The sequence below is a fragment of the Lotus japonicus genome, chromosome 2 (genome assembly GCF_012489685.1).
Source record: "Lotus japonicus ecotype B-129 chromosome 2, LjGifu_v1.2".
In the NCBI taxonomy this organism is placed as follows: domain Eukaryota; kingdom Viridiplantae; phylum Streptophyta; class Magnoliopsida; order Fabales; family Fabaceae; genus Lotus; species Lotus japonicus.
In genome coordinates, this window is record NC_080042.1 from 7,611,167 (window position 1) to 7,624,455 (window position 13,289).

Consider the following 13,289-nt stretch of genomic DNA (forward strand, 5'->3'; position numbering starts at 1 on the left):
TTAATTTATCAATAAATTAATAACTTTCTAAATTAATAAATTTCTCCAGTCCTGACATTATTAATTTAAAGAGTTTCTACTGTATATCTATTTCCGCCCATTTAAGTTGAATAAGATAGGAGGCATAGTGAAACTACAAGTAAGGTGTCCATAACAACCACAAATCAGACATATAGTAGATGAAATCCTTCACACTCAATGTTGTACCGCCTATCACAAAGGCCTAACTTCCCTGACACAGGTTTAGTCCGCTCAGTCTCAACACAGATACATGCAAACTTTCCTCTTTGCATGTACTTGGTATTCATTTCAACCTGGATAGGTATCCGTACCGCTATGGTCAGAGTTAAGGGAGTGCTCTCATCATAGAACTGAAACTCTAGGCCTAGGATGGGAATCTATACCATCTTTGTGCTAGTCAGTTTTCCGCTATAAAGTCCGACATCCAAGGCTTGACTCATAGGTAATGATCATAAATTAGGTCAAGGCACTCCCATCATAGCATTTTCCCTATCCTCATCAAGATCAAACTTTACAAGGAAGTAACCATAATTAACATCACGCTCTTCATACTATCAAAATAACTTCCACACCATTCTCAATTTCTCACAAAGTGCTTCCTACCCAATTTGTTTCCCTAACAACTTCACACCCAGGCAATCTTCTCCGTAGTTTACAAATATTTTCCTATGCCTTCTTATCAATAGAAAACTTAGGGAATAACGTATTCCCTTCCACTGATTCCAATTTCATGACTCCCTCTTTAACAAGCTTTATGATTTTTTTTAACCTTCATTCGAAACACCAACCATTTCTAATTAAAGTTTCTTTGCTTTGCTTTGCTTTCCTTCCACTCCGAAGGTTTCTCCGACGATGTCTTCGGTGGATCAGCTTGTTTAGTGAAGCACCGTGGTTCACTCCATTTTACTGTCTTAAAATACTAAAATAACCTTTTAACAAATGGATATTCCAAAAATACCATTTTCTCTTTTCCACCACACCTATCTTCCAGCCAACACACCACACCACACCTTTTCCACCATACCATCTCCAAGCAAAGCAGTAACCGTGATATGTCATGGGTCCAATTTCTTTGCTGTGAACCTTGGTCCCTCTGTTCCCAACTCTTTTATTTTTTCTGGTTTTTAGATCTGTGTTCCTTTCACTGGTTTGATAAAAGGTGGATTTGGATGAATCAACCTAACTCTCATCATGTTTATGCCATTGCCAACAACAATAGAATCAATAGCTTCCAATGTGAATTGGCAAAACCCACTACAAAACTAGAATGAAATCACAAGAACACGCCCTTCTACTATTGAGGTAGGAATCAAGTTCCGATCTTTTCGTCGAGTGGGCGAGAATTCTGCAAAAAAATTGAATCTTCCACGCAAACACAGCACGGCCCAGTTTCACGCAATTTAGGAAAAATTAACAGTAAAATCCACCCAATAAGGATAATATTTCCAGAATCAGTTCTGGAATTAGTCACAATTTGTAAATCGAGCCGCCCCACCTTACGCCGGAGAAACTATACATGAGGCGGTGGAGGTACACTCAGTACTCTAATACACTGGAAGACAAAGAAAATAGGAGAAAAAAGAATAAGGATATTTCTGTAAAATTCATTTTAAAACGGATTTTATCCAAACCGTTCATTTTCTTAATAATATATGTGACGGTGGATATCAAACTGTATCACGGTGGTTCAGTTTTTCACTGACCCACCGAAGACAACACCGGTTTCTCCCACTACAACATAAGATGTTTTAGTGGCGGGGACAAGTAAGACAGAGGACAGTTAAAACCGCAACTAAATAAGATTCCCGGTGAATCCGTTGGCCGCACTCTGGTCATCGTAGCACCATTTATCAGGTTTCCTTCGCTCTCCACTTCCATCACACTCCACTCTCTAACCATTTGTGATTTGTTTGATCACTAGATAATTTTATCCATTTTGTTTTATCTATTGAGTATCTACATGCACAATATGGTAAAAGCAAAAATACAAAACAACAATGATATGTGTACATACAAACACACAATAGACGTTAATGAGATCAAATCCCCGAAGAAGATATTTGACCGATAGAAAAAAGAGTTAATAATAATTTTTTAGCCGTCCCAAATGTTAGTGAATGTTGAAATCGACACAAACTCATATGTCTATTGTATGCTACAACTTTTGGTATGTACACATATCATACAATACCCAATAAAAAAATAATAATTTTATCCAAAATCATGACTTTAAACAAAGAAATAATAATTAAATTATAGTATATTAAATAAGTAGACATATTAATTTACAATTTGTCCTCTGTATTTATTTCCATAAGACAAAATTGCAAGCAGCCACTAACACTAAACAGAAAGGACAAGATGAACAACGCCACCTACCAACCAACCGAAATGACCAGAATCCTTTTCTTAACCTCGGTGATTTCTCCCAAGTAATCCTTCCATTATCACTTTCTTCTTGTACACTTCAGAGTCCAAATCGACGTCGTTTGACCTCGTATCATGAACGACGTCGTTTACAGTAGTAGTGTTTCTAAAACGAGGGATAAAATACAACCATGCAGAAGTGCAAAGAATGGCACATAAACGACCCCAAAAAATCATTATCACGAGTGTCACTCCTAGCACGGACATGGCAACCAAAGCGTCGTACGAGCTCCCTGCGGTTTTGGACTTTTTGATTGTCGTTTGGTTCTGCATTGACGACGACAGCCGCCGCGCCTGCCGTTTTGCGCGGGTTGGAGTAGATGTTGATGTACCTTGTTCGCGAGTGTCCTCTACAATATTGTTACTCGCTCCGTGCCTTGTCTGAAACAAAAATAAAAAATGAACAGTTGTAAATTATTAATCATATGCATGAATATTTCTTTATACTTAATATTCATTCAAATTGTTTATTATCAATTAGAAGTAAAAATAGTTCCTCGTGTAATAAAAAATATTGATATGATTTATTACACAAATTAACAAAATATAATAAGAGTTTAATGGATATGAATTTACACTGGCATCTAACAACATTTTGTCACGTAGGAGGAACGGTTATATTTGCTTTTAATTTTAATTAAAATAAATTTTTTTTTTTAATTTAACGGAATTCAATTTGATGTTTGTGTAAATAAATTTTACACTAACTGTGCACAACTCTTTAATTCATATAATAATAATACAAATGTTCGTATATATACACACCCTATATTAGAGAATGATAGGAAGCCCAAAATAAAGATAAATGATAGATATGATGTATGATTTAATTGATGTGATCAGAAGAAAAAAGTGCCTCAAGACATTTAACACTGGTACATGTTTCATTATTGGAATAAACAAACAATAATTCAGAGTTTATCTCTCGTTTTTTGGTTTTAATGGTTAAAACTTGTTGCCTAAGTGTTGATGTGTTTGGTGTAGTACTAATTGGACATGAATTTGCTATGGGGTGATTATGCTAAGAAAAATAACCATTGTACACCTTCCATTTTTTATTTTGGGCAGAAATTAAAGGAAAATTAGAATAGTGTAATAAATATCGGCGTGGGGATATATTAATTATGCGCATATAGAATCATACTTACCTGTGTAGGTGAATTATAGGGAGTGACGGAGAGAACCACCGGAGGTGGTGGTGTAGGCGGTGGAGACTTATGATTGAGAGTTGACTTTGACCTTGTCTGGGGATATGGCTGAGCTTTCTCCGAGAATGAAGCTTCAAGCGGCACCGTTTTGGAGGTTGACTTCATCATGTTGTTTTTTAATCGAATCCTCGGCCATGAAAACCGGCTAGTTCTCTTTCTCTCGGGGATAATAGGATCAGACTCTTCAATATTCTTGGGCATGTGAGATCCAAAGCAGCATAGAAAAATAGAGGTTTTGGGTTTTGAGTATTGGGTGCTTGTGGTTGTGGTTTTGGTTTTGGATTTGGTGTTGGCCATGGAAAGAGAGGGCCGGGTGAGAGAGTAGCTAGGAATATGAGGTGAAGATTATTATGAAGATCATGATGGTGAATTTTTTGAGACTGGAATTGTTGGATTAGTAGTACGTAGCAGGTGATGAAAGCATGATCATTAAAATATTTAGGGGGTGTAGGGTATATGATCGATAGGAAATGGTTTTATGTAGAATGTATTTGTTTGACATGTAATTAGAGTATGATTTGGAGGGAAGACTTGGACTTTGTCCTTTCAGTCTAATCTTCCTCACACGTTTACACCTTCCTCACGTTTTTCATTTCCCCTATATTTTCTTCTCTTTAGAATTTATAATATGGAGGCGTTACAAATTAAGTGACTTCCATTTTACGTGCATGCCTCTTTGCACAACATACATATAAAGTATATATACAAATTAAAATCAAATCCTCGCTCGCAGCACAAAAATATTTTATATATATGTTAGAATTTGAAATGGCTAACTCAACCAAAAAACTAGCTTAAGAATTGAGGTTGCTTACCCTTTAATTATAAACATTTGTTTGACACAACACCACCTCACACCAATGACTGAACATCTGAAGCATGGAATAATCAAAGAGAGTGGCCCAAATATGAGAGATCTTCACAACAAATGAATCTAAAATAGACTCTGATATCATATTAGAATTTGGAAGGCCTAACTCAACCAAAAAACTAGCTCAAGAGTTGAAGGTTTCTCTCACTTTATAAACATTCGTTTGGTCATATCTCTAGACAATGTGGGGCTTCTAACCAAATATATATATATATATATATATTCAATAAAATGAGCATAGACTACTACTTCTTAGGTCTCTTTTACATTGGTGGTGAGTCGGATGTCCACGATTGGGGATGTTCTATAGAAGAAATTTCGATAATCAAATCAGCTTAAGGAAAAAGAGAGAACTCAAAATTCAAAAAAGCCATGGTGAGCATATAAGTATATGTAGTTAAATGATCAAACATATATTGATAGAGTTTTATATGAACATTAGCCCAAGCACTTAGTCTTACTGAAGTTATCGTCAATAGCTTTTGTGAATAACACTTAGTCTTTAGGTCATTAATCGATTCAGCTCTGCCTTTGCTCTGCTAATTGTTTTATCTCGCCATGGTTGTCATGGCACTAGTACGACGTTCACTTTGTTGTGACCTCTAGGTCGACCACTATGATATTAGGCCTTTGGGCATGCAATAAAAGGATCCCTCGGATTGAGACATGTTATGTTGTACAATGTCAAATTTAAATATGTACATTCCAAATGTAGAAGAGTGTTTAAAATGGTTAGTTATGCAAATTTTTGGTACATCGAAAAGATAAATTGCACCCGCCAGGAATCGATCTTTGGACCTCCTTTATCCAACCCATGTGTCCTCTAGCTCCTACCACTTGAGCTATTCTACGGGAACGTTTAGTTATGAAATGCAATGCAAGTAATACGTTAAGATAAATTTTCATCTTAATATCAGCTCGTGGCCGACATCAAATACATTTGGGAATTCACACTTTTAAGTATAGTTGAGTTTTGTCAATTACGATTCCACTCTTTTAGCGTTAAAATCCTTTGAGCTCCCTTTGATAAATAAGTGGGAATCTTCTAGAGTGTTCCATATTTTATAAATTTAAATTATTCTGAAATTTAGGGTATATTGTTATATGTTGCAAAATCCAATTTGTTACGAATGAAGGATGTCGGGTGTGAAACTAAGGGCCGGCCCAAGGGTAAAGCCATCCAAGCAAGGGCTTTAGGCCTCCAATTTTTTTTGTTTTTTTTTTAAGTAAAAAAGGCCTCCAATTTTTTTTCCTTAAGTAAAAAAGGCCCCCAAAATTAAAATTAACAAAATTTTATATTAGATCAAACATGTTTCAAGACCCCCAAAATTAAAATACGTTTTAGGCCTCATTTGGTGTTGGGCCGGCCTTGGTGAAACTGACGTGAGGTACGACACTGTCAAGCCAAGTGTCAGATGTTTTGGAAGAAGGAAAATATATCCAAGATTAGAGGCCAAAATCATCGGAGCCGAGGGTTATATATCGACCATGCTTAAGCCGACGTGATGGTTTTAGTGCAAGTAGAGCATGCAGATTCTTATCATGCTAAGGGTTGGTACTGAGGTTTTCTAGCATTGGCATCAAGACTCACAGGTACAAAGTTTTTGATCAACAAGTTGAGTTCAAAAATGGATATTGACTAGGTCTATTCGGCACATATAGACAAGAATTTCTCTAAGACTTGAAGCGTTAACACCGAAAAGGACTATTGCTGATACCAAAGGAGACATCAGGGTCGACTGGCAGAACTGGGAAGGTTTATGAGTTTCTGTTAAGTTCAATCGCTAGTTATATTGTTTATCATGTTTTGAATGATAACAATTTCAAGAGGATAAGTGAACTGACTAAATATATCATGTGAAATGTATTTTAGGAAATCACAGTTATACCCTTAGCGCTCTAACGTCTAAAGAAGCAGTACAAGACGATGACAAGAAGACGTGATCAAAGGATATTTAATGAAGAGGTTTTCGTCCACTAAGTACTATCAAATCTCTTTCAAGACTCAATCGTAGTATAATATGGGGTTTTGTCGTCTCCACGGGGATTGTGTTGCTACGTACTAGTCTCACTAGTAGACATTGTTTGAACAGTTTAAACATGATATGTGTTTTATTTAAATTTAAATTAAGGAAAACGATAAATAAAGCAAGAAAATAAGTTCACAGAGACGAACAAAGAAGAAAACGTATTTAGAAAATGAGTTCACTTGGTTTACAACTTATTCTCAACCAATATACTCTTATAACATGGAATTAACATTTAAGATGCTGATAAGAGCTATTCACCTACTAATTTCTTAGCTTAGTGAATCTACCAATTAAGAACCTAGCTTTAATTCCTTAAGCACCAGTGATCATAAAAGGAGCTTTATAACACATACTTACTCTATAAGACATTCCCAAGCCATGTTCCTAACCCAAGAAATTCATGTCATAGTGGTTAGAATTTCTGACTGTCACTCAAGAAATCCTAATAGTTCCTATTAGATTATCCTATCCTAGAGAGGCGAGTATCCCGACTTATCACTCGGTTTAGACCTCATTCCCAACTCATGATATTCATACTTAAGAGTTAATGTCTCCTATTGTCACCTAGTAACCTCAACCCAACCTACGACATGTCTTTCTTAAGATGACTGATGCAAGGGTGGTTTCTCTCATTACCTAAATTTACACCAACTTCTCAATTGTCATGCAAATCATAAAAATCATCACATTGGCAAAAGATACATGAACGTGCCAAGAGAATTATTAAACCTAAGAGATAGGTGTTTTTCCCCTTTCTATGAACTAAGCCTACATTAACTCATATCAATTTCTCAATCTATTTATGAATTAATTTAAACTCTTTAAATCACCAATTGACTAATTGAAGCATTAAGTATAGAGAGAAACATCAAATAATAAAACTGATGTATCGAATAAGAGTAAAATAAACTACATAATCCCAAATACTAAAATAGTGTCAAAAGACGACAAAAAGTGGTAAACAGGAAAGTGGAACCTATGACAAAACAGAGCCATGGACGTCCGGAGAAGTTGTCACATTCTTCCATAGCCCTGACACCGGCCCTCAAGGGCCTAGCTTTCCTCCCCACCTAGAAATTGCCTCCAAGAGTCTCCCAAGAATGTTTATTAGGTTTAAAAAAAGAGAAAGATGAAAAGATTTTCAAAAAATAGGTTAAAACGGATTTTATAGTGATTTTTCATAATATAGTTCGTTTTTGTCTTTTCTGATGTAGAAAATGATCACGTGCAGTCGTGCGCACCGTAAAATGGTGCACCCATGTGAATCTGAACGTTGAATGTGTATCTGACAAATCTAGCGTGTCTAGTGTATGATAAGCGCTATTTCGCGACACAACCTAACGCAGCCTAAGAGATCTGGTGCGTGTACCCCAGGTCTCAACACGTGGCACAATCCAAGCAATGTACAGGAACCCATCCTCTAGAATTTTTTTAAATTCCGTATTTTCTCTATCTTTTCTAAATCGTCTCTTAAAATAACAATAAAAATAGAAACAAATAATTAAAGGATAATAAAATAAAATATAAAATAAAATTACAAATTAAAATAAACTTATCTAATCCTAAATTAAAGTAATGAAATCCTAATATTATCTAGAAAAATAATATAAAAAGTGTAAAAATACTAAAAAAAAAATATTAAAATATATGAAAATAGCCTAAAGTGTCCTAAAATGACTGAAATATCCTAAAACTTTTACTAAACTACATGCAAATAAACTAGGAAAATAACCTTAAATCCTGGGTCATCAATACTGCGTCTCCAAAGAAGAAGACTAGCTAAAGCATACAAGACTATACAAGAAGTCAATCCAGTCAAGAACAAGCAAGGGCAAAGGTACAAGGGAATACGACACAGAGAAAGAAAAGTCAAACATGCCACATCGTCTGAGCATCAACATAGAAGAGATTGATCAAAGCGTCAAGGCAAGATAGACAACCAAATGAATGCTGATTATGCTTAATGGTTCAACCAGGAAGAATCAGAAGAAGAAGAGATCAAGAAACATGAAAGAGTCAAATCTTATCTAGATCGTCTTTAGAGAGAAAAGCTCAAGCTTCAAGCACATCCACTTGAGGAGATACTCAAAACTTCAGAACTATACATGCAAGATCAAGCAAAGCTTTAAGGCTCATTGATGACAAGAATTTATATGGTATTTTTCCCTTTATTTTCTTGTCTTTATCTTAGGTTTTATTAACTTTTTAGTTGTTTAATTAGAGTCTTTAGTTGTACTATTTTAGAGTCATCATTTGCATTATAGTCCCTTTTGAGTCTTTTATTGCATTTTAGTCCATAGTAATTGAGTCTTTTTTTCATATAAGTCCTTGGTCTAGATTGTTAGAGGAATTAAGGGCATTGTTGGAAGGAATCTTTGTAACTTATAATCGAAACTTCCATGGCATAAGGTGCATTAGATTAGGAGTCAAAGAGGTTGATGAAGAATAAACATAAGTTGAGAGCTGTTGACTTCTCTTGTCCATGGAATCTCTTTTATGAAGAATAAACATAAGTTGATGAAGAGTCAAAGAGGTTTTAGAAGTGAACAATTAAGGCCAAAAGAGCTGTTGGAAAAGAGTTGCAAAACTCAAGAAGGCCCTTAAGTGCATTAATGACTATAACTTGAGCTGATGAAGTTGAAGAGCTGTGTATTGCATGGCATGTTTCTCATATACCAGATAATTTCTTGAAGGTCCTACCGATCAGATTGAAGATATATGTGTTGTGAATAACATATCAAAATTTCAGCTCAATCTGACTGTTAACGAAGCCCCACGAGCCATTTTACTAAAAGAGGTCAGAGTTGTCAGCATATGCACGCATGTGCGTGCACCAGGCTGCACGCACATGCGTGCAAGGTCAGAAACTTGACATTTTGAGAAAAAGGCACGCATGTGCGTGCACCTTCTTGCACGCACATGCGTACATGAAGATTTTTGCTATAAATACCCCACTTTGTAATCTCAGTGGTGAGGATACCTTAGAGTCTTAGTTTTTCTTAAGTTTTAGCTTGTTTAAGGAGTAATGAGCTCTTCCAAGGTTAAGGAGTAATCCTCTCCATGGGATTGATTAAACCCGCACACAAACCCAAACTCGAAGCCTTATGCATGTAATTATCAGCCCTCATATATATATATTGATAAAACCAAAAATTTAGCAACTCATTACGGGAAAAAACCTATTGTTGCTCGATCCAGTCAGCCCTCATATATATATATATATATATATTTAGCAGAACAGAGAAATAATCTATATCTAACATATTTAGCATGTTCCTACTTCCCCATCAGGCTCTGATACCAAGAGGGGGTCGGAAACAGAAGGAGGGGGATCTGAAGGATCTAGACTAAAGATCAAGTATAAAATCCCCTCAGCTATCATAAAAAATGGTAGTCTTGAAATCGAAACTCCATTTCTGTTAGTCAGAAATTTGAGTCAAAAAATCATTATAGGGACCCCTTTCATTAAGAAGCTCTTCCCCTATAATACTGACGAAAACGGCATCACTGTTCAGCATCTTGGACAGCCTATCTTGTTCAAATTCTCTGAACCTCCCATAGATAAGACTTTGAACGTCATATCCTACAAGGAGAAGCAGATCAACTTCCTCAGGGAAGAAATCTCTTACAGAACCATTGAGGATCAATTGCAACAACCTTCTGTTAAATCAAGGATTGAGAATATTTTGGAAAATATTCAATCCAGCATCTGTTCTGATCTACCCAACGCTTTTTGGGAAAGAAGGAGCCATATGGTGGAACTTCCTTATGAAAAAGATTTTTCAGACATACAGATTCCAACCAAGGCTAGGCCTATTCAAATGAATGAAGAACTTCTTCATTTCTGCCAAAAGGAAATCAATGATCTCCTTGAAAAGAAACTTATTCGCAGGAGTAAGAGCCCTTGGTCCTGTGCAGCCTTCTATGTCAACAAACAAGCTGAGATAGAACGGGGAACCCCTAGGCTGGTTATTAACTACAAACCTCTCAATCAAGCCCTTTGTTGGATTAGATATCCTATCCCCAACAAGAAAGATCTCTTAGCCAGACTGCATGATGCTAAGGTCTTTTCAAAATTCGACATGAAATCTGGATTCTGGCAAATCCAATTGCAAGAGAAGGATAGGTATAAAACTGCTTTTACTGTTCCTTTTGGGCAGTATGAGTGGAACGTTATGCCTTTTGGGCTAAAGAACGCCCCATCTGAATTCCAAAGGATTATGAACGAAATCTTCAATCCTTATTCCAAATTCACTATTGTCTACATTGACGATGTTCTAATCTTTTCCCAAACTTTAGATCAACATTTCTAACATCTCAATACGTTCATCTCTGTAATCAAAAGGAATGGCTTGGCTGTATCCAAGACAAAGGTCAGTTTGTTCCAAACCAAAATCAGATTTCTTTTCAGGAAAAGATTGTATCCCTCCAGAACTTCAGGGGGAAAGATTTCAGTAGTTGGACCAAAGAAGCTCCACCAAGAATGGAACCAAATTGGAAAGGAATATTTGTTGGTCCATTTGAAGTAAATGAGCCAAGAATGCTTGAAATTTTGGTTTTGCAGGCCAAGGATTGTAAATTCCCAAGCTTTGATGTAATCCCAATAATTAAAACCTATAGGGTCAAAATTCTGGGAAAATTTTCTGTAGGTGTTTGGATTGGGTCCAAAGTCAGTGGGACGAAGGACACGGAGAATTTGGAGTGTGGAGTGGGTAATTAGGGAGTTGTCATTTTTATCCCTAAAATGCTTAATATCCACACTGTTTGTATCAACCAAGATAAACTCATAGAATCTCTGGGTTTTGTTTGGGTGGATTGGATCAAGATAACCAGGGAAAAGTTTAGTACCAATTTTATTGGCGAGGTTCCCTCCTGAATGGTCCCACCATTCTGGTTCAATCAAGGTTTGGAATTTGGAGATAGTTTTGGTCAAATATTCCGATTTTGGGTTAGATTGGGTAACTGGGCTAGATTGGGCAACAACAACTGGTTTCTTTCCATCATGAGTTGCTAAGCTTTTTGTTCTTTCAATAAAAGATTGGAGGGATTGGAGATCTAGGTCATCATCTTTATCAGCGATGCTGGCCCAAGATTTATTTGGTAAATTGATGAGTCCCTGAGGAACATTATCCAGGCCTGCTTGTTTGAAGGCAAGGAGAGTTGGAATTGATAAAGCATAATCAGCTTTGGTTTGTTTTGGTTGTGAAGATTGGTTTTGAGCAGTGGGCTCAGATTTTTGGACAGTGGGTCCAGATTGATGGGCAGTGGGCCCAGATAAGATTAAAGAGTCAGAGATTATAATACCTTTGCTCTTTTCTTTGTTTCTTCCTCTTCCTCGGGAGGAGGAGGATCCTCCTCTGGAGGACATCTTATGATCTTCCCTGCAAATATTCACGAGTGAGGAAATCAGGGAGAGAATTGTTAGATCCTTTTATATATTCAATATCGAAGTCAAAAACGCTTAAAATAGCTTGCCATCTGGCAAAGATATGTTTTGAAGCTAAGTTTTTGACATCTTTTTGTAAGATTTCTTTCGCAGATTTGCAGTCTACACGGACTAAGAATTTTTGATTAATCAAATCAGATTGAAATTTTGAAATAGATAAAACGATTGCTAAAACTTCTTTTTTGACAGTAGAATAATTCTGTTGAGCAGGATTCCAATGTTTTGAAGTAAAAGCAATAATTTGTTCCTTGTCAAAAACCTTTTGTTTCAAAATACCACCAAAGCCAATATCAGAGGCATCAGTTTCAATAATTTTGAAAGCTTGAGGATTAGGGAGATAAAGACAAGGGAGATTCTTGACACGAAGTTTGATTTGTTTGACCACATTGGTATGAATATCGGACCAAGGTGGAGGATCCTTCTTGAGTCTATCATGAAGGGGTTTGATTATGGTACTGAGTTGAGGACAGAAGTCCGCAACATAATTGAGACAACCCAGGAATCTTTGTAGTTGGGTTTTGTCAATGATTTGATCAGAGAATTTATCCGTGAACTCGATGGCTCTATTGATAGGAATGATGGTTCCTTGGTGGATGTTGTGACCAAGAAATCTGATTTTGGTTTGGAACAAACTGACCTTTGTCTTGGATACAGCCAAGCCATTCCTTTTGATTACAGAGATGAACGTATTGAGATGTTTGAAATGTTGATCTAAAGTTTGGGAAAAGATTAGAACATCGTCAATGTAGACAATAGTGAATTTGGAATAAGGATTGAAGATTTCGTTCATAATCCTTTGGAATTCAGATGGGGCGTTCTTTAGCCCAAAAGGCATAACGTTCCACTCATACTGCCCAAAAGGAACAGTAAAAGCAGTTTTATACCTATCCTTCTCTTGCAATTGGATTTGCCAGAATCCAGATTTCATGTCGGAGTTTGAAAAGACCTTAGCATCATGCAGTCTGGCTAAGAGATCTTTCTTGTTGGGGATAGGATATCTAATCCAACAAAGGGCTTGATTGAGAGGTTTGTAGTTAATAACCAGCCTAGGGGTTCCCCGTTCTATCTCAGCTTGTTTGTTGACATAGAAGGCTGCACAGGACCAAGGGCTCTTACTCCTGCGAATAAGTTTCTTTTCAAGGAGATCATTGATTTCCTTTTGGCAGAAATGAAGAAGTTCTTCATTCATTTGAATAGGCCTAGCCTTGGTTGGAATCTGTTTGTCTGAAAAATCTTTTTCATAAGGAAGTTCCACCATATGGCTCCTTCTTTCCCAAAAAGCGTTG

The 13,289-nt window shown here is 36.5% G+C and overlaps 1 protein-coding gene across 1 annotated transcript; it reads right to left on the reverse strand.

Annotated features, from left to right (window-relative positions):
- Nucleotides 1–2,249: 2,249 nt before the first annotated feature.
- Nucleotides 2,250–4,107, reverse strand: LOC130737491 (uncharacterized protein At5g23160). The gene is made up of 2 exons (XM_057589276.1): nucleotides 3,597–4,107; nucleotides 2,250–2,829 (listed from the first exon to the last, which is right to left on the reverse strand). Exons 1-2 carry the CDS (start codon nucleotides 3,951–3,953, stop codon nucleotides 2,431–2,433), a joined length of 756 nt encoding a protein of 251 aa, XP_057445259.1. The 5' UTR covers nucleotides 3,954–4,107; the 3' UTR covers nucleotides 2,250–2,430.
- Nucleotides 4,108–13,289: the final 9,182 nt, after the last annotated feature.

Coding starts and splice junctions, on each gene's coding strand:
- LOC130737491 (XM_057589276.1), bottom strand. CDS start 3,953: ATGGCCAACACCAAATCCAAAACCAAAACCACAACCACAAGCACCCAA. Junction 2,830..3,596: donor CCTATAATTCACCTACACAG/GTAAGTATGATT, acceptor TTTTTGTTTCAG/ACAAGGCACGGAGCGAGTAA.